This window comes from Semicossyphus pulcher, unplaced genomic scaffold (assembly GCF_022749685.1).
Source record: "Semicossyphus pulcher isolate SPU_LCO1_2020_fin unplaced genomic scaffold, fSemPul1.0.p SCAF_23, whole genome shotgun sequence".
In the NCBI taxonomy this organism is placed as follows: Eukaryota; Metazoa; Chordata; class Actinopteri; order Labriformes; family Labridae; genus Semicossyphus; species Semicossyphus pulcher.
Window position 1 is genome coordinate 9,112,941 of NW_027211697.1, and position 25,995 is coordinate 9,138,935.

The following is a 25,995-nucleotide window of genomic DNA, read 5'->3' on the forward strand; positions in this document are numbered from 1 at the left end:
AGAGGAAGTGTTGATGCACTTTGACAAACAGTCAAGATCAGACTGTTTCAATGTCAGAAATAACCCACAGCTCTGTAGCCCACAATGTGATGCTATATATGTAGTAAAAGGAGATCAAGAACCATGGCACACAGTGTGAGCTTCGGTGTCAACATTTCCCATATGAATTCTGACTATGAGTAAGTTCTCTTTCTACCTTTCTTTTGACGACTTAATTCAACAGCTGTAGTACTTTTGGTTCTTAAATGATTCCTGACATTTGCTCCGCTTTTTTGTGCTCAGATATGCAAATGAACTTTGTATATATTTTTGTATTTACAAGCACGAAACATTATGTAGCTCTTACCAGGAGCGCTATAAGGCATATTAGTTTGACGCATATTTTAATTTACTCAGTTTAATTCCTCTTGCTTTTTAGTATTTCAAACTGGAAAGTATTCGTGTTGTAGTAAGACACGTTTTAAAATATACAAGGTGGAAAATTGATAGATTTAAGATAAAACATGCCTTCTGCTTCTGTGCTCTGTAAGTGGATATGCTGAAGTCATTTTTGTACTCTCCTTTAGGAACCTGAGTGAAGGTTCAACGGGTCAGGACTCCCTCCAGCTCACTGGGGAGCCAGCAGCCAGCACTCAGAGGTTTCATGAAACCATACAGTTGGATATTTTAAGAGATTGCGCAGGTATAAATACAGAATGTCTGCCATTTACAGCAACAAGTTCTTTCACAAGAATGAACAACAAGTAACATTTTCTGCTGAATAGACAATAATTCTGCCATGCTTTCAACTTCCCTCAAATGAAATGAGTTTACACCAAAGAGACTGAAGACAATACAGTTGTAGCCGGTGTGAGAAGTTTTAAAATGTTTGTTTCAGAGACTCAGTCAACCCCGAGCTGCCACACAACAGATGAGACACTTGACAGGGAGCAGATGAGCCCTCTGCGGAGGCACTGCTGGTCAGCTGCTACCTTAAAGGTCCTCTCCTCGATGCCCAGCCGCACAGCTGGTGAGATGAAACCTTTATCTACTGTCTAACTATACGTTGGCAGTAAAATCTGCTGCTTCAAGAAAGTTCCTTGTCTACACAGGGCCAAATACGGCTGTAGTAATTTCCAGGCATGCCCGACAGTCGTCTCAGCAACACAGACACCAGACCTCCTCCCAGGATTCCTCTCACCCCTCCAGACCAATCCAGGATGACTTTCTCCCAGCAGATATGGAGGAAATTAGCACTGAAGGTGAAGAGAAAACGCTAACAGGTTATTTCTTTATACGAGACATTGAGAATTAATTTTCTAACTTTTTGGTTTACAGAAAATAAGATGGAGCAGTGTGCGTCCATCCTCCGAGGCCTCTCAGCCGCTGAGGGCATGCGCAAGCTGCGAGCCATGCCGCTTAGCCTGGCAGAGAAAATGAAAATCAGGTACATGAATTACTGAAAACATCCAATAGCCTGTAAAATAAAGCTGCTAAAACTCCTTCCTTTTCTTAGGCGGCTTGCTTTCAGTGACATAGCTGAAAGTTCACTCATCAGCAGAAATATTCCGTGCTATCGTCGCCTGAGCGTGTACATTTCCAGGGTGAGTGTGCACTGTGCGCTGTATTCTAAACCATTTTTGCACGTGTGTATCAGTCTAACACTCATGTTGTTCTACCCTCAGATGTGGCGTAACAGCCTTTTCAGCTGCCTCTCCGTCCTCGCTTCCCTCCAGTTGTGGCATTCACCCATGAAGAGACTGAGCGGACGTTTCGGAACCGGAGTGCTCTCTTACTTTCTGTTTCTCCGGACCCTCCTGCGCTTTAACCTCCTCCTCTTCGTCATCAACGGCCTGTTCCTGGTCTTCCCCCAAGCAGTCAACCCTCCACCCCCTTCGCTTTCTGACTCTGATCTCGACACGATCACGGGTCTTGAGCTTCTCACAGGCACGGTAAGATGGCTGTGCATTACAACAGAGCCGCTTATACATCACTGGTGGGAATCGCCAAACGATATGATATTATCGCGAGCTGCACCAGGGTTGGCGCCGTCGCCTCACAGCTAGAAGGTTCCTGGTTCAAACCCCGGTTCGGACGAAGTGGGCCTTTCTGTGTGGAGTTTGCATATTCTCCCCGTGCATGCGTAGGTTCCCTCTGGGTACTCCAGCTTCATCACACAGACCAAAGACATGCTCGTTAGGTTCATTGGTGACTCTTAATTGCCTGTAGGTGTGAGTGTGAAAGGTTGTCTGTCTCTAGCCCTTTTTACATTGCAAGTCCACCTCAGCTCCGTAACAAAGCTACGCTGTTATGCCGCCTTTGCTATTTTACATGGAACCACGCCACGCTGGCTCAAAGCCGTCCCAGTGTGTGTTTTTACATAGCGTTCCAGCATGGTGGAAGCAAAGTGTGAGTAAACACACTACCCTGCCAGCGCCGGCGTTTCCACAGACGACGTTTCGCCTCTCTTTCTACCTCCGATGCCGGCTCAGAGGCGGAACAACTTTGCCCCACCATTCTATCTCAGCGCATTTTACATAAAAGATGAGACGTAACAGAACTTGCCGCGTAAAAGAGGTTAGTATGTGTCAGCCCAGGGTACCCGCCTCCCGTCCAATGGCAGCTGGGATAGGCTCCAGCCCCCGCACAACCCTGAGCAGGATAAGCGGTTTAGATAGATACATTTGCCACAATACGATATTATTGCATTTCTAAACATCATATGATTTCCTGAGTATTCTGATAAAATTTATTTATGTCCCCAAAGAAACAAAGGCACAGCAGCTTTCGCAGCGCTTCCTGGCACTTGTATAGTTTTTTCCTCCAACCCTAATATATATGTGTATTTAAAGGGCCAGTTCGCCGATTTTCAGCTCAGTCCTATCATGCTATTATGGGGAGCTAATGCCATTATGGTAGAAAACGAAATGGAAATGGATGCCCTGGAAAACCTCCGAAAGACTACGTAAAACGCGTCATCTCGCGGAGGCCAGGGAGCTCGCTAAACTACACTTCCTCAATCTAGCATGTCTCGTTCAAAATCGTCAGGTTTGAAATGTAGACTGCAGACCCGAAGATTTTTTGGATGATCCACCAGTTTATTCTCGTCGTATTTCGGAGTCTGTACTGCTCTGAGCCATTGCCTGCGGCAGACGGTAGTATTTCACTCCAGCCGTTCCTTTCAGAGGGAGGGGCGCAATGCACGCTGGGTGTTGTAGGAATGTAGAATGGGCAAAACCACGAGCTGTTTGTACAACTTTTTCCACAGCTATGGTGCCAGTTTCAAATATTATTGCTTCTATCGATTACAGAGAACACCAGCTTTGCATTACTTTTTTTCAGGGGCGAATTGCTCCTTTAAGTTGCGCTCTCCTGAGTCAGATCTCTATTTGTTGTCTCCGGCAGGGGTACCTCTCTCAGAGTCTAATGTTTTATGGCTACTACACCAACACCTTGATCTACACTTGTCAAGCCGCCGACCCGAGCCACAGCTCCACTGCAGCCGCACTGCATCTGCCCGTCTGTGAAACGGATGAGCCCCAGATCGTGCCATACAGCATACCTGCAGCCTACTTCTTCACCATCCCCATCGCCTTCTTCATTATCTGCGTCATCCTGGTGTACAGGTTGGCTACTGAGTGGATTAATTCTGCGTATCTTTCCCCATCTTTGTTGTGTATTTAATGGTTTTACTGTCCTCCTGCAGCATGTCCAAATCCTTTGGAAGAAGTTTTCAAGTCCTAAAGTCTAACGGGAATCTTGGGGTAAAAGTTTTCTGCTCCTGGGACTTTAAAGTCAGCAAGAAGATGTCTGTAAGACTTCAGTCTGAGAAAATCAGCACTCAGCTCAAAGTATGTAATCATCTCTCAAACTATGGGTGTAACTTTTTTTTTATGTAAATACAGATTTCTGCTTCATGCTTTCATGCCTTTTTAAATGGAGGCATCAGTTTGAACATCAAACAACTGGCTACCCAGTTGACAGTATCACACTTTACACTGCAAAACGGGTTCACACACAGGAAGCTTTTAAAAATCTATTTCACACCCCATTCGACCGTTCACAGCAGGCCATGCAAATAAGGGCTAAAAAAAACTTTTTTTTTTCTGATCTCACTTCTGACCTACTAAATTTGTTCCTCACAGGAGCTGTTGTCTGAGATGATCAGCGGAGGTGTTGAAAAGAGCCACCTGCAGCGCCTCTGCCGCCTCGTAGTGCATCTAATAGCGTGGGTTATATGTCTAGCCAGCATCTCCCTGGGCGCATCGGCAGTCCACTTCCTGTCAGAGGTTAAAGAAAACTGCATAATAACACAAGCACAGCCAGGCATGAAAGAGTTCATGCACATCAGAGCTGCCATAGGGGCTTTTTTTCAATGAGATGCCACAAAAATAACTGATAAAGAAACACCTTCAAGCTGCAGCTTATTTACTTCTCCTTTTTGTTTCCCGGCAGACGTTTCACACTCTTGTTTCAAACTATATCTAAACTATAATGCAGGAGAATCATCCTAAACGATCCATATTTAGATATTGAGTTTTTACAGTATTGCCCGTCCAAAACAATACCAATACAAGTTTGGGACCACCTATAATCTTCCTACAATACCTAAATCATGCAAAAATGTGTCCTTCACAGGCTTCCATTAAGCAGAGTGGCACTGAGAGCGTGAGCAACAAAGAGACTGAGCTGCTGGTCTTGTCTGCAGTGGTGTCAGGCATTAACCTTTTGCTCCCTGGCCTTTTCAACCTGTGCGCTTGGATAGAAAAGCACGACTCACCCAGTGTTCGAGTCCATGTCTCCATCTTCAGGTGAGTCGAAGAACTTTGAAACACTGAACTTTCATCAAGCTGTGTGCAATGTTTTCTATTTTCTGTTTGTCTTTAAAATATACTGCAACTCTTAACTATAATTGTGTGATTCGTTATGAAATAGAAAATCCCATCATTGTGTTCTCAGGAACCTGCTGTTGAAGGTCAGTATTGTTGCAGTGCTGTGTTTCCGGTGGCTGGGCAGAATTGCTGTGGAACCAGAAAATCACGGCTTACAGGTTACAAGCATCCTCATATTTGAGCTTCTCATAATTACATCTTATTGCAACACTAAACTGTGCTTTTATTTATCTGAAAATAATGCTCTTTGGACACTAAAATATGAAAATCAGACGTAATAATGTGATCTAGATGTTTAACAACCATTCTTGTCGTCCACAGTGCTGGGAGAGCTTTGTGGGGCAGGATCTGTATCGCCTGCTCCTCATGGACTTTGTCTTCACGGTGCTTTACACTTTTTTGGGAGAATTCCTTTGGAGGTGAGTTGATGCTTTTTACCCACTAGTTATATAACTTTAAAAACATCCCCTGTCTGTAAACCGTACATCTTCTCTCTGCAGGCTCTTCTCCAAGCAAGTGCTGAAAAGGAACAGGAAGCCGGTGTTTGACATAGCTCGTAATGTGCTTGAGCTCATCTACGGACAAACTCTTACTTGGTAAATACACATTGCACTATTCTAAAATTGAATAAATACATTATTTAACAAAAAAGTGAACTACACATTAATGGTTCTTCCCAGGCTCGGCGTGCTGTTTGCTCCTCTTCTTCCGGCGGTCCAGATCATAAAACTGTTTGTGCTATTTTACATGAAGAAGGTTGGTACAGCAGCAGCTCTTATTTCCACATCACTCAGTGAGTCTTCTCATTTCCACGATAACTTTAACCTTCTTTGTCTTCTTTCTTTTTCCAGAACAGCCTTCTTCTCAACTGTCAGGCCTCCAAAAAGCCCTGGAGGGCCAGTCAGATGACAACGCTGTTCATCTCTCTTTTGTGCTTCCCCTCATTTCTCGGTGCTGCCGTGTCTGTCACTTATGCGATTTGGACGTGAGTGCAACAAACAACGTCCCCTTTCTGCTAATGACCATGATGCTCACAAGCGGATTTGACACTGAAAGGCGTTTGTGGATTTCCAAAACCTCAGACACATAGCTCACTAAACACATGTTTTGAACACAGTGACAATGTGGCATTGTGTTGCAAGCATACTGACCAAACTCAGCTCTTGCTCTAGTATTAAATGTGGAACAATGACTATGAGGTTATATCGCTTTTAATTTGAGGGGGACATCCTGTACTGTTCACAAACTGGGGGACTAAAAGTAAGTCTCACTTTTTGTCAGATATAACTGGGGTTTTTTTTATTCAAAAATCCCATAAAAAGGCCAAAACAGAGAATAATTTTAATGCACAACAAATATTGTATGTGTAGCTTAAGTCTGATATATTTCTTTGTGCCATAGTCTGAAAAACCTGCGCCTCGCGCTAATTTTGGTGAGAAAGGGGCATAAGGAAGAAGTGTATTAAATGAATGCATAGCTGAAAGAAGTCCCCGACAAATGCAACATTTATGTTCGAATCTAGTTGGTGCACAGTGCTTAGCTGTTTAAAAAATATAAACATATTTGTTAATTATTAAGTTAGCTTCATAATTTGAACTTAAGAGGTGCTGGTAGGCAGATTTTGTTAAGTTTGGACGGAGCCTAAACCAGGCTTTGTAGGCCGACTAAGCTAAGCTAAGCTAATCATCAGGCTCTCAGTAAGAAAGCTAAAATGTCAAACTGTTCTCTGTCACGATGTATTTAAGAAACAAGTTTGGGGCTCTGTTCCATAAGGTTAGTTTGAAACTATTGCAAGTTAGACCAACACATTGTTGGGGTTTGTTGACTCTGACACTGTACTTTAAAGTCCCTCTGTCTGCTGTCGACAGGACTAAACCCTCGTCCAGGTGCGGCCCTTTCAGGAATCTCACCACGATGTTTCAGACGGGGCAGCTGTGGGCCAAGGAGCTGGAGAACTCCCACCCCATCCTGTCGTGGCTCAGCTGGGCCTACGACTCTGTGCTGGAGAACCCACTGGTCTTATTCCTCGCCACGGGGGTATTTCTGTAAGTGGTGACATGATCACAAACAATTTTTATAGGAACTTTCAAAATTACATCATAATTTCTTTCCATAGTTTATATTCTTTATGTAGATTTTGTGTGTTTTGGGTCATGGTGTTTGCAAAGTTTCTACCTTCTTGGATGATTTTTCACCCTAACCCTTGAACACTGTTTTTGGTCTCCAACAATTTCTTGTTTTTTCAGAATGGTGATATACTTTCAAGCTCAAGTTGTCGACGGCCAAAAGAGAATCATCAGCCGGTTAGAAAATCAAATTGAAAATGTAGGCATAACTAACATTTTTCTTTGTAATGTTGTTAGATTTGCAGTTTTTATTATAATTTATAGTTATCATAAATCATCCTTAGGAAACAGGGTCTGAGGGCCTTTATGAACATCCTTCTTAGGGATGCACGATGCTGTATTTTTTTGCCGATATCCGATATGCTGATATTTTCCAACCGTTTTTGCCTATTGCAAATTTCAATACGAATTCATTAGGCACATGTTTTTTTCCACTGAAATGCAAAGAACATCAAGTCTCCCCTGTAGTGGAACTGATATCATGCCTACTTTTATTGTAGTGGCCAAAACCATACCGCAGACATCTTGCACCCTTCTTCACGCTTGACGGACGAGGCGTGTTGCAGGCAGTGTGCGTGCACACTCACGCCAAGTTAATGTCGTAGTGTTACGTCAAGTTTTTTTTAGGGAATTGTCGAGCATTTAGGCAAAATGAAAGCGTTGTTTAATCGGCGGAAAAATGACATATCTGCCGATGCTGATATGCCTTTTAAAAGCCATAATCTGCAGATACCGATAACATGCTGATAATATCCTGCATCTCTAAACCTAATTGAGATATTTGAATGACAATTTGAATGTAATGATGAAGATAAGAGTGACATTCAGTCATCACAGCATTAGGATGAATCTTCTGGGAGCAAAAAAGTTTGTTCCAATTTTCACAGAAATCCATCAAGTAGCTGTTCAAATTGGTCAGGACTGAGCAACCAACTGCTTCATAGCCATCCATGGAGTGTGTTTTTTCTCCTATCCACAGGAGGGTAAAGACAAAAAGTTCCTCATCACCAAATTGCAAGGCCTTTATGAACAGAGCAGTGTGGCGTCCCCTCATACATAAGGTGAGTGATCCCATTGCTGTTTCTCTGTGCGGTTACAACACATCTTTTTATCTGCTCATTATTTTTATGACCTTACTTACAATCTTCAAAAGACCACAGGTGATCATTTCCTCCATTTAAAAAAAGTTTTCCTCTTCCCCCCTCCTCCTCCTCCTCCTCACAGTCTGTGGCTGAACAACATTCACAACATACTGGAGCGATCTCAAGATGTTACCTCTTCAGAGACAAGCATGTCCACTTGGATATTCTACACTGAGATGGTTAAAAATGCCACTCAAAAGCTGCAGTGACACAAAAGAAACAACAAAACTGTGACAATGACTGTGCGTGTGTTATATGCAAATATTTTGCAGAGTCCGTGATGTACTGTTGGTACCATAATGTAGTATTTATTTATACACAGAGCTCCTACACCATGTAAGGATGTATATTTTTATGTGTGTATTTTTTATCAATAATAATCTTGAATGTGTTTGAAAAGACAGAATAAACTTTGAACATGTCTACTTTGTTATTTGACTGATGGACCCTGGAGCTTATCTTGGCTGTCATTGGCGAGAGGCGGGGTACACCCTGGACTGACATGCTCATCGATCAATCACAGGGCTGATACATAGAGACAGACAACCTTTCACACACAAACTCACACCTTCAGGCTATTTTAGTGACATCAATTAACCTAATGACCTAACAAGCATGTCTTTGGACTGTGGGAGGGAAGAACAGGTGACTGTATATATAGTTAGACGACGCATCTATCTGCTCTCATTGTACAAAATTGATGCCAAAATAGCCCTTGTGACGGACGGCTCCACCCCCCGATCTCTACTGTGCGGCTCTGGCTCCAAATGACATCACTATTGCAAGATGGCAGCACCCGTCATGAGGGCTATTTTGGCATCAATTTTTTTACAATGAGAGCAGATTGAGACGCGTCGTCCATCTAGTCATTGATCCACACAAACAAAACAAAAAGGATAAATATCCTTTTCACTAACTAAAAGTCAAACATTTTATTTAAATAATGGCTTGTAGTTAAATCATTTTATCACATTACTGCTTAGAAAAGATGAATTAGAACAGCAGCTGAAAACCTGATTGACTTCTTAGCGTGTACCACGAAACTTCAAAAGGGCTTGCTTTTAAGCCTGTAGCTCCATCACCAAGCACTCGATGATAACCCCAACAATTATCCACTAATCACACATGTTGGTTTCAACATTTTTCTCCCTGGTTGCTGAACAAGTTGCGAAACATTTTGACCAGCTACTCAAACTGGTTCCTGTATACTTAACACGAAAAATACAAGTAGGAGGAGATTTCTCTTGTGACATAGAAGGCCACTATATGAGCCCACTACACAGGAGGTTACTCAGTACTTTGAGTTGGTCTACTTGGAACAACAGGTTTAATAAACAGCTCTGGAAACAAAAACACTGGTAAGTAACAGCTTTCTTGATTTTCTTATCTGATAAAAAACATGTACATTTTAATGTTGGGTAATTTATAAAGTGAGATACTTTGATTTTTTAACCTCCAGATAACATGGCAGCGAAGACAGCAGCTACAAAACGAGTGTACATCAGTCTTCCGAAGAAATACTTTGCTGCTCTTGCTGAAAAATATCAACTGGTAACAATTTCTCTCATTTGAATGCATCATCTAACTGGATGTTTTTATTCTAAGCTACAATATGACATCAAACTCATCATATCTTTTGACAGGACCATGGACTAGTCATAAAAGACCTGAATCCTTATGTAAATGAAGGATATGTGAGAGCTTACTTTAGAGAATGGGGCACGGTTACAGCATGTCAGGTAAATTTATTAACATATTTTCATGTACATAGATTAAGATCAAGGAGATTTTAAGACGGAATAAAAAAATATCTTAATCTGTTGAATGGATTCCAGATTAAGAAGAGCTCAGTCTCAGGAGGGAATAAGGCATTGGCGTATGTCAGGTTTTCCACGGGGGATGAAGCAGACCGAGCAGAATGGGCTGGTCCTCACGACATCGGTGGCGATGTGGAGGTGAAACGTGTTGTCAGTCCAAAGGTGAGTCTACGTCTACAGTGGTGTTTGATTTTAGTGCGCACATGTGCTCTCTGCATCTTCATCAGCTGACTGTAACAAACCTGTGTTTCAGATGGACAAGGATTCAGAGGAGGAGGTGGCTGCAGTCACTGCCAAGCCGCGGCCACGCCGTTCAATGGGCCTGGGATACATACTGGAAGATGCTCAGTGGTTAGATGATGAGATGGAGGAATAAACAAATATTTCAAATCATACTCTGTTAGTTTCATCATGGGAGGTTAAAGCAAAGGAATTTTGAAGTGTCTTTTTTCTACCTTCCTATCCTGACAAAACACAAATGTTTGTGTAGCCTTATTTTGAGTTTCATTGTAGCTTAATGTTGTGTATTATGAAGAATAAATAAGTTAAATTCTTGATTCTTTGTCATCTATTCACAGAAACAGTTTGGCTTGTTTATATGCGGTTGCTGTGCATTATTACTTTTTCTTATATATGCATATATAGAGTATCAACCTAAAACTGCAGTCAAATTCCTCAAAGTTAAAATACCAACCTTATTCTAATTAATCACGGTCAAGGACACAATGGTGTTAATACATTTATGTTTACTTCACTATTGCAGCCACTGTTGCAGAATAAGATAATGCTCTTCAAAACACAGTAAAAAAATAAGTAAATTCTTACCACATATTATTGCTCTTGAGTGTACAACGTGAAGAAATTAGGTATTTTCCTCTGGTAATGCCTCTAAATTTGAAGTTTGGAGAACTAAACAAGTAGCCTATTACCAACACAGGCCTCTTCAAACTATTATAACAATTTATATGTGGTCTCAAACTCGTCTACCATATAAATCTAATAAAATAAACAGGGAAATACAGACGAAACTATCACAAAACCTAAAGTACTATTAGATTTTGCTAAATTAAAATTTTAGGCTGTCATTTCTGTTTACCGTCTACTGGGGGCGGCACGAATGACGTCACAAATGAATAGCCAATCCCCACGCAGAGCGCCAAGTTTCTCTCAAAGCGTCAAAACATGGCGGAGATGGAAGCAGAAGTTGTATTCAAAAAGGTAAGAGGAACAATATCGCTTCCTTTATATTGAATGTTTACACTTAATTGCTTACCCACATGGTTAAATAAGTAGGAATGTTGCTTATTTCCCGCAATATTAGATTTATTTACTTCCACGAAGCATTTACGGCAAGAGACCATATAAATTGTTCCTGATTTGTCTGTCAGGCGATAAAACTTTACACCTCGCTAAGTTAATTTTATGTTTATCAACAAAATATGTACGCCGAATTGAAAAGCAGCTCATAATGTTTCAAAGAAAGTCTACTGCAGTTACTAGTTTGTGATAATATTAGCCGATACACCAGAGGCCATTTAATTTGACTTTTTTACAAAGGCAGTTTGGTATGAAAAAGCTACGTCGGATAACGCATTAGCAGGGTGCATACAAAAGCACTGACGCCTTATCTGGAGAACCAAGTGAGAGCTTTTGCAAGTGTAGATAAAGGGATACGTGTTTTTACATCCGTTTTTTAACCATGAAAACACAAAAACTGTCCACTTTAGTTCTCTTTTCTCCACATTTTCAGGATACAATAAGCAAACTGTTGTCAAGTTCCTTTAAGGAGGACAAAACCAAACGTGAGTTGAATAATTATTGTTTAAATAAAACTGATTTCACCATAACTGTTTTATTTGTGATTCCACACTACAGCTCATCTTATTTCACTCTGTTACAGTGAGTGGTGATGCTGCGCTGCTCGTGGCAGAGATACTCAGAGTATTTGTTCAAGGTAAGGAGCCCTGTTTGTTCAATTTGGATACGGGTTGCTTAATGAGGAAACTCTTAATGTATCGTCTTATTTTCAGAGGCTGCTGTGCGATCACAGAAACAAGCTGAATCTGAGGACTGTGACCAAGTAGACATCGAGCACTTTGAAAAGATCCTCCCTCAACTGGTATGTAAATAAACTAAACTGGGGTTTTAATGTTTTACTCAAGAGCCATTAATAACAGTTATTAAATGCAAAGGCTGCTCCAGTGTCCTGTGTAAACTATTTTTGGCTTTTTGGGAAGATTCAGTCGCACAAAAGTTTAATTTCTAATATTGATCTCAGTCCTTCATCTCTCCTCCAATACAGTTGCTGGACTTCTAGCACACTGATGCCAGCAGATGGAGCCAGAGTGTTACCTTCATACTCTTCAGTTCCTTCCTGTTCCTACACGTTTAGTTTTACTGTTAATATTTTTTCTGTATAACTGCAATTTCCTAATCACTTAAATGTGTTATAACATTAAGAATTTAATTCTGTGTTTATTGGAGTTGTTTGACTTTAAGTGGAAAGCAGCAGTGCTGTCCGCACGCCTCCTTGCCACCACCAATAAGGCCCACCTGTGCTCCTCTGTGCAACAACAGGTGCTTCCAGCATGCTCCATGGCGCCCTTCATCAAAGCCTCCTGAAGCAGTTGGAAGCAATTAGAGTAATAAGGGGAGCAGCCAGTCCCTTAGATGATGACAAGTGCCAGGAAAAAAGGAGTACCCCCTCCGGCCACTTTGAAGTTCCCTTTTGCTGTCCTGCGATGTTTAGTTAGAGGTGGGGGGAAGGGCAAAGGGGACCTCTCGCACAGGGGGAAAGTTGAATGGGAGTGTGCGTGCACGAATGTGTGCATGTGTTAGCCAAACACGACCAGAGACCACACGCATAGATATTCTGTTTGAAAGGAAACATAACAAAACACATTGGAACATGGTCCAAGAAGAGCAGGGTGTAATTCTGAAGGTAAATAAACAAAAGAGGCGAGTAGTAGAGGTGCTTTCTCTCCTTTCATCACAGCAGAGGGGGAAGTTGGGCCTGTGAGGGAGAGGGTAATGTGGGGTTTTCTAACCCAAGTGCCTCTGATGGTTTTCCACCAGTGGTCTATTTCACCAACGTGTCTTTGCTGTGAGTCAGCATAGCTGCACAACACCTCACACTATTTATTTGTGTGGCTCTTGGGTGACTCACTACGCTTGCAAATGCTGCCTAACATACAGCTGGAAGCAACTTAGGCTAAAGTCAAGAGTCCAGGCTCAGATAGGTGCTCAAGGACACAGCACCTGGAATTTGACCCAGCACCTTTTTAAGTAGAGCCCAGACTGGATTTGTGTTTCCCAGGAGTCACTTGCACAGCAGGCCTTCAGGAGAAGGTGTGTTTGGCTGAGTGATGTTTAGTTTTATGATGCTAAGAGGACAATTGGTGCAGAAAAGTAAAAGTTTCTGTGCAGTGAATGATTTAAAACAGTACAATTCATCCTTATTTATTACCACGGTAAGAAACACATTTGTAATAGGTGTCCTATTGAATAAAGAAGTGGTAATATTTACTAGAGATAAACTGTATGTTCTCCAAATGTCAGTCCTTGCAGATGAAATAAAAACAATTATTCTGTTGATCTTGCAGTCTTTTTTTTCCTTTCTTTTCCCCAGTACGACTTTTTGGAATGACTCCGTACTGGCAAAGTAGTACACTACCGTACAACTTTTCTCCTTATGCATCTTAGTGGAACAAATTACATCTGAAGACAGTATTATTAAACATACGAAAGCAGTTAGGACAAGAATGGGGAGGGGCATCGAAGAGAGTAATGAGTTAAAGCTTTTCTTGATCATACATTAAAGGCAGGGAGTGTCGACAGCCAGTCCAGACGCTTTGGAGAAGCTCTCGAGTGAGAAGCTTTTCCCAGGAGACAGAGACTGATCCGTCTGCAGCCTTCTGGCTGGTCTTTGGACAGCGCTGCTCATGGGATAAGGCCCTCATTGCTTGAAGTTTGATTGTAGCCAATATCAATACAGATTTTTAGAGGAGCTCCAGTCCCTGCCAGGATGACTCTGAGCAATTATTTGTACATTAAATTTAAATTGCCAATAACCCTTCTTTCATCAGTGGCATGAAGTTGTTTTGGTGCACTGTTTTGGACAGTTTGCAGTCTTTGTTATTTATTTTAATTCACATCATTATGATAGATCAAAACTATGGCTTTATATTGCTTATTGGTTCTGGGAATACCCGTCCGATACATCTCTTTACAAGTCACTCTGCACAAGTCTGATAAGGTTGTGTGGTTACTGTAAGAATATTTGCGGTTTAGGGTGATGTTTGTCTGGGATGGAGTCGTCTGCATTGTTCTTAAGAGTCCCCATGAGGGTATGTCAGGATAATGTCAAATTTCACTCCTAATTCTCCCATCACTTGTCTGTGTTGTTTTCCCTGTTACACAGATTCCCTCGTCTCTCCAACTTTCTGTCATCTGAAAGCTCCTTTCTTCTTTCTGGCCCGAGCTAAGGTCTTGTATAAGACGAGTGATCATAATATGCCTATTTTCCTGACTGTTGGCCTTTCTGATACTGCTGTATCAACATCAAAGCAAGCAAAAACCAAAGTGTATGTGCAACATCTTATAGGTCACATTAAGCAAAAATTTCCTGTGGTAACACTGTAAGGCCTTGTAGTTTGTTGAACCTGAAAGTAGGGTCTACTGTCATGCAAGCACTGTTAGGAGATGGCAGGAAATCCTAATCCACAAAGAAGCCACAGGTGTTATTTGCAGTAAGTGTCACGTTTAGCCCTACCATTTCAATAGCACATGTTAGCAAGTACTTCAATAATAAATATGTGATGGCATGCATTTCCTCTCAGATGTTTGTGTGCATGTATGTGCTTGCATGCATGTGCTTGATCTGGGGCTGTGACGCATTAGTGCTCAGGAGACAGGAGGCCCTTGTGGCCCCCTCATGGGCACGGAGCTGTCTAACCATAGAGGAATGCTGCAGGGGACACAGAGCGAGTGCATTCCTGTAAGATGCTCCACACACGCAACTCACACACATGAGAAGTTACAAACATTTACAGCCCTGTCAGAAAAACACAAACAAAACACTGTAGCGGCATTTGGTGTGCATGCGTTTTACAGAAAGCTTGCGTGAGTGAAGAGAATGTAAATACAGCGGCAGCATCTCTGTTGTCTGTATACACTGCAGTGACATTAGGGTTGCCTGGGGGCCCCTTGCCTCTCTGAGGGGCCTGGGGTCCTCAGGCTAAGCTTTGTTAAGGAGCCACAGGGCCCACGCCGGGGATGATTAGAACATACCTGGCAGTTTGAGCCACTTGTGCGCTCTGCTGGGATCACTCCTAACTGGTTGTGGCGCTTGGCTGTTAGTCCGAGGCTGAAGATGGTCTGCTGCTGTGCTCTGTGTATCGGCTGGGGCTTTGGTAGCTGCAGGGGGCGGAAAGGATTCTTCCGGAATCAGTGAGGTGGATGATAAGGTCAAAGACCTTGGCATGCAGCTGAAGAGGGAAAAGGGTGCAAGAGAGATGTACAATTAGGCCCGCAGCTGGGTTATTTCTGGAGCCCTGTACTGCTACCTTAACTGTATTACCCCCCTCTACGCTCCATCTCCACCTCCCTCCTCTGCGTGGTGGCCTACATGGTCAGGGAATAGGCAATAACAACGGAGTAATCCCCTTACATAACACCGCAACGAAACATTCAATTAATTTTGGGAGCGTCTAAAAATAAAGAAGCAGTTTGTTTGAAGTGACGTCAAAAGGGGTGTGTGTGTCAGGGGAGGTGGACTCGTAACCCCAAATGAGCCGCCGAGACCCGACTGGAAGGGAGGTCAGCCGAGCGCTCTATTTTTAGGCCAGATCAAAAGCAATGATATAAAAATACTCCAGCAGTGCCCTCACAAGATCTGTCAGTGAGGCTTAGAGAGGCTGTGAACCTGAAGGTCACGCACTCGGAATGATGAAAGGGCTGATGTTTGATGATATTTAAAAAGGAGCAAGTAATGACCAAAATCTCTTTAGCTGGTGGCAGGTGGCACAGTGTGAGGTTGGCCTTTGTTAGACTTGTTAAAGGACTTCATCAGCAGACATGCAAAGCTCTCTGCGGCTGGCTAATATTAACTGCATGCATATTGTGTGGACAAAACTGATATCAAATGTGAGTGCTGATTAGATTAGGCCTTGGATTGTCGTGCATCAGATTGTCTCTCAGATTATGTGCAGATTCAGAAACGTAAACGTGGGTTGAAGGTACGTTCACATGTTTTTGCATCGGTTCAAACAAGTCTGTTTAAAGTCTCCTCCGCGAGTCCAGAGACCAGCATGTTGACTGTCCTCACAGTGGTCGGGGGCACCGGAACTCTAAATTAGCCCTGGTGAGTAAACAGGACAGCTTTCATGTGGACAAGGGTTCATGTCAGATTGCAGGAGAGGTCAGGATGTAAGGGGTCAGAGGTCAGGAGGCAGTGTTGGTCCTTGTCTTTAACAGCTTCCTGTCTGCTGTGTTGTGCAAACCTGAAGCGTAATCCCTTGTGATACAGGTTCAAAGCAGAGCGGTTGCCTCGCTCTCTGGTACAGGTATGGGACTCTTCACTCCACATGTACTTGATCATTTTGCAGCCACTGATCAATTAAAAACTGAGGAAATGCTGAGTTAAACAAGCAGTGGACCAGCGCACTGTGAGACCTGACCCTCAATTAAACAAATCCTTACATTGTGGATTATTCTTAGCCATGACAGAGGCATGGCTATTTGGATGATAATCTGTTTAAGACTTTGGTTTACGACTATTTCAAGCATCAGTTTTATACCTGCACTTTGCTGCACCAGCATCAGCATTTTGTGTTAATTAGCCAATGTTAGCATTCTAAAAAGTTAGCTGTGTCCCAATCCAGGGGCTGCAGCCTTCGAAGGAGGCGGTCTACGGAGGATGCGCCATTCATAGCCTGCATAGACCGTTAAAGCTGAACTGAAATGAGACCGTCTGGTCTACAGAGGATTTCCTGTTTGCGTCACCAGCTGTTCCCCAATTTTCCTTGCGTTCACCAGAGGCCGCTCCTGACACCTAGCAACAGGTAACTAGCGGGCTAACTAGCTAGCATAACTAAAAGAAACAAATTTGACGCAGATGAAGGCAAACAGTCTAAAAAGGAAAGCAAGGAAAATCAAGAGAACCATGACAAAGGGAGCCAGCCATAGACGTCTGGTTGAATAGGGAAGTGTGCTCCCATAATTCATAATTATCGCAAGTGGGTGGCACTCAAAAGCCCAATATTGAATTACTTGAGATTGTATCTTTAACCTATTATTTAAAAGATAATTTATTTAAAGGGCCCTTTAAATAAATTGGCACGCAATGAATCTCGGGATATGCTGGGCCGCAAAGGATGCACCCGATGGATCCTTCGTGGACGCATTTGTCTGCGGCACCTGAACGAGCCTTCGAATAGTGACAGCCTTCGACGCACAGCTGTGACGCAATCGGCCTTCAAATACAGCCTTCAAAGCCTGCAGCCCCTGGATTGTGACACAGCTGTTTCTTTTTGAGCATGTTGCATGCTACAGTTAGCACTGAGGTGTCTAACTCTAACCACTTGGAAGCGTCCCAGTAGACTATTATGCTAAACCTGATCCAGTGGCTTTGATAACGTTGTACAGGACAATAATAATCATGATGTATAAAATTTCTTCAGTCTTTCTTGTCAAATTTTTCAAATTTTAAAAAGCAAATTTACATTTCTAAATAAAAACCAAGTTACACAGATGCTCCTGCCCACACTTGGACTTTGAATGCGCACCTGTTTTTGCACATATGTAACTCTGTAGTGCTGCAGGGAAGGTGAAATACCAGGGTCAATAGGATGCACAGCAGGGGAGCTCCACTGCAAGGTGTCTCTTTCTGTGTCCTTGAAAGAAATACAAATGCAAGAGGTAAGGTTCTTTTTGATACTCTGGCATATGCAGGGTGATTTACAAGTCTGTCTTGACTTCAGACAAGAAATAAAAACACACTTGCCTGGAGGAGCAAGGAGAGGAAAAAGTTAATGCACAGTTTTATATCATACAAGTGGAGCTTGGATGATGTATGGGTACTGCTGTAGGGGGCAGCGACCTGTGACATATGTACGTCTGCAAATCACATGGTTGATAAGAATAAGAATACAAAAGAAGAGGGTGCCCGTACGAGGTCGAGACTTTGAACTTTGAAGAGAAGTACATGGCTCAACTCTCTCCAAAAAATCTTATACCTTCATCTGACTGAGAGGAGAGGGCCAAACTTGCTTCCAGACATAAAACGTCAACCCTCTCCAAGAACAGCAAAGGAGCTGATCCCCTCACAATGAGCTGTAATTAAAAAAAAAAGCCTCTCCAGGACAAACAACAGTAAATTTGTTTCAAAGGGGCCCGCTTCTGCTCTTACTTTTCTGTGCATAAAACAAAGCGCCGGTATGTTTTAAAAACACTCGATCGCTCACCCAGCGATGAAACAGGGAGACAGAGATTGGGAGAGAAATGTAGCAGGCAGACAAAGGAGAGGCACTCGGTTTAATTTGACTTACTGTTCAGAGGCTTTAACAGTGTCTGACTCACGGACTGTTAGCTTACAGTAAATCTAATTTCTCTTTCACTTTTTCTTCTTCTTCACTCTATCTGAAGGTTTTCAGTCAGCAAAGGAGCAAAGTTTTCTACAGAGCTCGATGTTTAGTGACTTCTTAATTTCCTGTCTTATACTGTAAAAGAGCATCAGAATAACTCACAAAGAGTAAAGAGGGCCGTCTGCTTCATCTTAATACCCCATTGGTGCTGTTGGGTGGAGCATTGACACACTGCACGGGCTGAGGAGCTTCAGGACGCACATCAATGGCAGGGCAATATCCTGCATCCTGATTCTGTCAAGAGGCAAAGCCGTGACATGTCTGAGTGCCCAAAGAGAAAAGGCCAGGTGTCCCATGATCCTCGTCCATTTCCCCCCACCCCCATCCAGCCCTGATCCTGCTAACTAATAGCACCAGGGGAGCTAGCACCCCGTGGCACAGGAACCCCGATCACTGAGCTGTGGAGCTGAGGAGGAGTTAGTTGACTTACAATTGTTGCCTAAACAGGATTGAACAAGCAATTTAGAGTGGCATTTCAGTGTTAACAACAGGTTGCGGTGTGTCTCAGATTATCAACACTGTTTGCTCTCTCTTTATATCAGTAGTTCTCAAATGGTCTAGCCCGAGGACCCACTGCCACCTCCTTAATGACAATTCACGACCCAGATTTCTGAAATGTTCGCAACATAAATGAAACTTCTGTCGGGCCCATCAAGTTTCAGGAATGTAAATGTAGCTGGGGTTACCCAAACAGTGCATACATGGAGTGTGAATAAACAACTACTGCACGCACGTCATAGGACCAGTTGAGAACCACTGATCTAAATAATATAACAAGTAGGGTAGGAGGAGGGTCGAGACCTGCTCTATTTTTCAGGTCATTTTTGTTATGATTAGCGCTATATAAATACAATTTGATTGACTGATAGACGGGCTGCAAAGCAGGGTTAACTCTGTCGCCTCACAGCTTGAGGGTTCCTGGTTCGAGTCCCGGTCCGGACAAAGTGGGTCTTTCTGTGTGGAGTGTGCATGGTCTGCCCCGTGCATGTGCGGGTTCTCTCCGGGTACTCCGGGTTCCTCCCACAGTACAAACACACGTTAGGTTCATTGGTGACTTGTGTGTGAAAGGTTGTCTGTCCCTGTGATTGACAGTCCAGGGTGAAACCTGCCTCTCACCCAATGACAGCTGGGATAGGCTCTTGACCCCCGTGACTCTGAACAGCATAAGTGGTATAGATAATGGATGGATGGATGGTTGATTGATTGTTTGATCATTTAGAGCTGACAAAGTGTCACAATTCTATAAACTAGTAGAAACCAGAAACCATTTGAACACAAAATATTTGGATTTGTTTTTGTAATGTAGATCAATGAATTAGGTTTGCCAGACTGATTGATTACTCAGATGTATGGCTCTATGCATCCAAACCAAGAATATTGACTCTAACAATAGTGGGTTGTTTAAAAACTGCCCTCGTGAGGAAAAGACTAACCATATACATATTCAGTGTCAAACAGAGGTGCGCAACAGTCGGTACATTTTCATCCATCTGAGGTCATGAGAAAAGTTAACACACACTTTATGAAAAGGGATCCGGGGGTGAACAGAAAGGACAGGAGGTAACATGCACGGGGCCTTTGCGGTTATGAAACCTCGTATTTGCTGACGGCCCGCTCCAATCTCCTTCCTTCATCTTTCTTAGCTGTGGAAATATTGTCACAATATGAAAAAGGAAGGTCAGATGCTCGGTAACAACGTAAAAACAGAGTCATCAGAGCAATTTGATTCGTTGCTGCATCTCAGACGCTGGGAGGGGAAGCCGAGCTTGTTCATCCACAGCTGAGTAAACTACTTAAGTCTCTCTTATATGGCCACAGACACGATTTTCAAAAAGGAAAAACCTCAGAATGTGCTTATGATAGAGATAGACAAACATAGCCATGTTCGATTGCCAGACTTCCTTTTGTTATTTCACGGCGTGTTTGAAGTCTTGAGAGATTGAGTGAAATCTAAGTGAACTGTCATCAATTCCTGGGCTTTCTCTGAATCAAAAACTGGCGATAAAATCTGCTGGACAGGATTCACAGCGGAGAACTTCTTGAAAACACATTACACTGCTACCAAATAGTGCACAGGCAGCCAGTGCCTTGCCTCTCCTCGAAATCTCTCCTTGTCCTCTCTAAGCAGCTGTGTTAAACCTGTCCGCAGTAAGATAAGCTGTAGGTCTAACAGATGTTACAGTTGCATCCCTCCACCACGCTGAAGTACATATTGATTGTTAACAGACTGTTTACACTGTTTTCATTCATCTGTGCTATGACTGTTCCCCAATTGGATCCATTTGCCCACCCGAGTCTGGAGGTTTACACAGCAGAGCCCCTCCGGCATGTGGAGCCCATGCTCTTTACCCTCTGCTTGTTTCGTGACTGCACACAAGCAAATAAATAAAAAGTGAAGATGTATGTCCACAAGTAAGTCCTAGCGGAGCGCGCCTGGCGGGTACGGGATCTAAACAGACTCTGATGATTGTATATGTGGAGTGAGTTAAACAAGTGACACAGAATGTTATGCTTTGATCTGCTAATTATAGTGGAAAACAACGTGGCAACAACACTGCTGTGATCAGTTGGACCGCATTACCTGAATTTTCCACCTGGCAAACAACACATCTGACATAATTGTGAAGCTCTTTGTTGAAGTTGATTTTTGAATTACAACGTTTATGGACTCACAAACAAATGGACAGTGATTCCTGAGAACATCTCTTAATAGTCTCAAGACGTTAAAGCTGCAGTCATATTTTTTTGGCCAATGGGGGGCAGCGGAAACAACTTGGGAACACTACGATGAGATATCAACAATTCAAACTCACACCTACAGGCAATTTAAGAGTCACGAATTAACCTAACAAGCATGTCTTTGGACTGTTGGAGGAAGCCGGAGAACCTGAAGAGAAGCCACAAAGACAAGGGGAGAACATGCAAACTTAACACAGAAAGAGCCCCACCAGCTGAACAGAGCATTCGGGCATTTCAAGAAATGCAAGTCCAACTCCTGAGGGTAACATTTGGCTCTTTAGCTGAGACATTCTTCATTATGTTAGCCAGCTAGTTGTTAACTATGCGTGTTGCCATACTGGGGCTGAGCAGGAAGGGAACTGTGGGTTTTTGGAGCTTATTTGCAACGGCCCGGTGCAACAAAAAAAACCCCCCAAAACTAAAGTCCCTTTCCCACGGGTCAAAAACCCGCTAACACCCGGCTTTTTGATTAGTGGGAAAGCTTACAATCGGCATTCAGACCCGGGTTAAATGACTATGGAGGATTTCCTGTTTGCATCACCAGCTGTTCCCCTCTTATCCTTGCGTCACCAAAGGCTGCTCCTGACACCTAGCAACAGGTAACTAGCGGGCTAACTAGCTAGCATAACTAAAAGAAACAAATTTGACGCAGATGAAGGCAAACAGTCTAAAAAGGAAAGCAAGGAAAATCAAGAGAACCATGACAAAGGGAGCCAGCCGTAGACATCTGGTTGAATAGGGAAGTGTGCTCCCATATTTTATGATTATCGCCAGTGGGTGGTGCTTAAATGACACTGGAGTAGACCATAGTAATCATCGCCTCGGCTCCCATCGGCAATGATGGGAACACAGTTTGATAACAGACTGAATGAGTAATAGATACAATGCATACCTAACCACCATAACATCTCCACTCTTTACTAACCCTGTTTCTGGCGCGTTTGTGACATCGGGCGGTGACCCAGCAGAAAAAAGAGACCGAAAGGAGGATACTCCACTGGCACTGGGAAAAGAGACAATCAGCATTTATTAGCCGGTCTTCCCAGGTCTGAAAAACCTGTGTCAACACGCTAATTTTGGTGGGAAAGGGGTATAAGAGAGCCTTGAAAGCGGACCATCCGTACAGCTGAGGGGAGCTGAACATTCAGCTGATATATGTCAAACTGTTGGGATGCCATATTATTACGAAAAATACCAATTAAAGATGCTTTAACTATGCCCTTTTACACAGCCTGTTCAAGACAATACTGTTACGCCTCTGTTGCCCCTTGCTGGCTGTGTAAAGGGCCTGGAGGTGGAGTGGTGGGGCAAAGTACCAGAGGCAAACGGCATATGTGTAAAAGGCGGAATCGGCAGGACGGAGCAGCGCAGTGTGTGCGTATGCGACTCTCGTGCTGTTTATTTACAGATTGCGCCCCTTTGCTTCTGCAACGCTGTAATGCTGTGTAAGATCACATAGCGGGACAGCAATATTACACCCATTGCAACCATTGTGTGGTTCAATGTAAAAGTACAAAGGCGGCGTAACGGCAGAGCTGCGTTGCAACGCTGTGGTGGAATCTGTGTAAGAAGGGATAGTGTTATTTTGCGCTTTCAAATCGTGAATAGAGGTTACACGGGCTGACCTCGCTTACACAAAGTGTATCTTTCCTCCAATGGCAAAGAAAACTTTCAATTACTGGTTAGCTGTCATTTCTATCTTACAAAGCCTTTGTGCTCCTCAAAGGCATTAATACCTTCACCTTGGTGATGCCTTTAATTGCCATTTAGCATTAAGCTGGCTGAACAATAAAGCCCAGGCTGAGGGGATGTTGTCAGGTTTAATGAGGCCCTCTGTGAAAGAGGGCTGCTGTGTCGGCACCACCAAAGGCTGCTCCCTGAATTCCCCTCCAGTGGATCAGAGTGGTCCTGCGGGGATTTGATGGGCTAAGGGAGCACAGACTGTCTCCCCCCCCACTGTTGGGGTGTGAGGTGCTGCAGTGGCATCAGTAGCCCACGCTGTGCGTGTCTAGGTGGGCGAAAAAGCAGGGAGAGAAGTGCCGGAGAGGAAGGTGCAACAGAGCAGCGCCGCATTGTGACACTAAAAAAAGGACGGTAGAAACTTTCACTGGGTGCAGCAGCAGCTGGTGGTCTTTCACATCACCTGACTGCAAAGAGTGATATATGGTCTTTGATGCCCCATCGGTGGCCTTAAAGAAAGAGAACATACAGTGCCAACAAAGGCATGGCCACAGATAGACATATGGAGACACTGACATGTAGCACAGAGGGGAACAGAGCCGAAAAATAAAAGCAATGACAACTGTGAACTCCTGGCCCATATTTAAGAGGGGTACATGGTTCACAGTTTCACATGGAGTCCTCCGCCTCCAAACCCCTTTCCAGTTACTTTGATTCTTTATTCGCCCCCACCCTGAAACACCCCCCCTTAACCCCCACCGCCCCATCCTTAAATCCAGCTGATGGAGGCTCCTTTGTCCACAGGCACCCAGGCAACAACATCAAAGGGCTGCTGGGTGTAAATGCAGAGTGCCTGACAAACAAAACAAAACTGAAAAATAAAGAAGTCCCAGAGGGGATGAGGGATATTCACAACAGCACCCCGTAGAGGGAAGGAGCTACCATGTACAGGAGGAAATAAAGACAAAGAAAGAAAGGAAGAAAGAAAGATACATGCCCTAACTTTCTCAGCAGCAGCCGTTTGTCCGACATTTATCATCATTTACTGAATACACAAAGGTGTGGGTTTGGTAATTCTTCGTTTAATGGCAACAATAAACAAATGCAAAAAATGACATTAGACCTTGAATGCAACCATTATGACACTTTCTTTGTGCCGGATCATCAAAGCCCATTAGGAGACAGTGAAAGGCCTCCATTGCCGTTCATGACCACTTCCTCATTCACTGACAGCTGAATTGGAGGCTTGATGGATTGTTGTGCAAGACAATGTAATGCTTTCGGACTGAATGCTTTGCTTTGATCTCACTGGATGCCCTTGAAGCTCCAGCAACGGCTGATATGTTAACAACCGGTCTGGTTATTCTAGGTCTATCCTCCACCTACTGCCCTGCCAGTCAGAGCTCCAGATGGGGGGAGGGGACGGTGGGGAGGAGGGGGGTAAAGAGAGATAAAAGCCTTTCATCTCTGCCCCTATATGGGACTCCTGTAGAGTCACGCTTGGCGTGGCAGCATGCCTTGTCTCGTACCCACAAAGTACCCGCCAGTGACACGCTGACTCCAGAGGCTGGCACCAGGTCTCCAGCCAGCGCCAGGCAAACCCTCTATTCAGCAAAATGGAGGAAACACAACTACATCGGGCCCGTAGCTTATAATTAAAAGTCCTCAACCTCAAAGAGCACAGCATCTCCATCTTAATGGTAGGCTTCCATCTGAGGCTGGTTGGTTTAATACTTACTCTGCGTCCCATCAGATAGTGATGTGGACAGAGGAGGAAGAGAGACATTAGGACTACAAAGAACACATGTGTCCCAACCAGGATTAGAGGTTCACTCTTCCCTCAGTAGCTAAATTGCCGGATTGGCCAGATCAAAATCACTTCATTGAGATCAAGGCCACTGTCTTCTTCTCGTCTCACTTCTCTGTTGCACAAGAACTCAACAAAAGCAGCGTCAAACCGGAGGGGGGGGGGTGCCGGGGGGTTAAGAAGTTGTGGAGCGAAGATGAATGTAGTTCATGTTTAGAGAGCATGTTGTGTGATTAAGGGAAGCCCACATCAAACATTGTGGCTTAAGAAAACCACCAGTTGAAAAACAAGATGCTTCTTCTGTGCGGAGCGGAGCGGCGCAGACTGGAGATGCTGTTGTTCAGAAGGCAGACCAGCCCAAACGAAGCCGCCTGTCTGTCTCTGGAGACAAATGAGAGACATTACAGATTCGCAAAAGGACGAGGAGCACATTCTGAGCAAGAGAGCAGGAGAAGTTACAGACTTCAAATCAGAGCTGGAATGACGGAAATATGGAGAGAACTTGAAGAATAAATGCTACTATATAAGAGTTTTTCCATAGCTTGTTAACTTTTTATCAAATTGGAATGCATAGCTACGTTACTTTTTACCCCTTTCCCACAAAAATGTGTGCGTTGACGCAAGCTTTTCCAACCTGGGCCAAGACCTGCCAATAAATACCAATTGTCTGTTTTCCCATAGCCAGTGGAGGATACTCCTTCCGGCCTCTTTTCTGCTGCGTCACCGTCTGACGTCACAAACACGCCAGAAACAGGGTTAGTAAAGAGTGAAGCTGTTACGGTGGTTAGGTCTTTATTGTATCTATTAATCATTCAGTCTGTTTGTCAAACTCGGCGCCGACAAATTTGGAACGATGTTCGAGCGCTGCTCGGACGGAGACGAGCGGAATAAGATGACGAGGAGTTGCAGAAGTTACCGACCGAGCATTTTATGGCCCTGGAGATTACTGGGTCAGAGATTAGCGTGTCCATCCGGGTTCCCATCGCTGCCGATGGGAGCCGAGGCGATACTTACTGTGGTCATTTGAATGCCGATTGTAACCTTTCCAACTAAGCAAAAAAGCCGGGTGTTAGCAGATTTTTAGACCAGTGGGAAAGCGGCTTAAGTCAGCTGATCATGTATGAATGTGACAATTGAACCAAAACCACATTCTGCTACTTTAAGAACAGCT

The 25,995-nt window shown here is 43.6% G+C and overlaps 2 protein-coding genes across 2 annotated transcripts; both read left to right on the top strand.

Annotated features, from left to right (window-relative positions):
• Window positions 1-121: 121 nt before the first annotated feature.
• On the top strand, window positions 122-8,494 carry LOC138602947 (transmembrane channel-like protein 6). The gene is made up of 20 exons (XM_069674585.1): window positions 122-179; window positions 567-682; window positions 878-1,009; window positions 1,092-1,241; window positions 1,318-1,426; window positions 1,496-1,583; window positions 1,665-1,931; window positions 3,385-3,605; window positions 3,686-3,830; window positions 4,125-4,268; window positions 4,618-4,790; window positions 4,939-5,029; window positions 5,193-5,290; window positions 5,372-5,467; window positions 5,552-5,627; window positions 5,723-5,856; window positions 6,740-6,916; window positions 7,118-7,196; window positions 7,977-8,058; window positions 8,222-8,494. Exons 1-19 carry the CDS (start codon window positions 124-126, stop codon window positions 8,055-8,057), a joined length of 2,433 nt encoding a protein of 810 aa, XP_069530686.1. The 5' UTR covers window positions 122-123; the 3' UTR covers window position 8,058; window positions 8,222-8,494.
• A 2,644-nt stretch (window positions 8,495-11,138) lies between these two features.
• cenpx (centromere protein X) lies at window positions 11,139-13,550 on the top strand. The gene is made up of 5 exons (XM_069674699.1): window positions 11,139-11,174; window positions 11,707-11,758; window positions 11,857-11,910; window positions 11,987-12,075; window positions 12,259-13,550. The coding sequence occupies exons 1-5, from the start codon at window positions 11,139-11,141 to the stop codon at window positions 12,271-12,273; spliced, it is 246 nt and encodes an 81-aa protein (XP_069530800.1). The 3' UTR covers window positions 12,274-13,550.
• Window positions 13,551-25,995: the final 12,445 nt, after the last annotated feature.

Coding starts and splice junctions, on each gene's coding strand:
- LOC138602947 (XM_069674585.1), top strand. CDS start 124: ATGGCACACAGTGTGAGCTTCGGTGTCAACATTTCCCATATGAATTCT. Junction 5,030..5,192: donor CAGAAAATCACGGCTTACAG/GTTACAAGCATC, acceptor TGTCGTCCACAG/TGCTGGGAGAGCTTTGTGGG. Junction 5,291..5,371: donor TTGGGAGAATTCCTTTGGAG/GTGAGTTGATGC, acceptor TTCTCTCTGCAG/GCTCTTCTCCAAGCAAGTGC.
- cenpx (XM_069674699.1), top strand. CDS start 11,139: ATGGCGGAGATGGAAGCAGAAGTTGTATTCAAAAAG. Junction 11,175..11,706: donor CAGAAGTTGTATTCAAAAAG/GTAAGAGGAACA, acceptor CCACATTTTCAG/GATACAATAAGCAAACTGTT. Junction 11,911..11,986: donor ACTCAGAGTATTTGTTCAAG/GTAAGGAGCCCT, acceptor TCTTATTTTCAG/AGGCTGCTGTGCGATCACAG.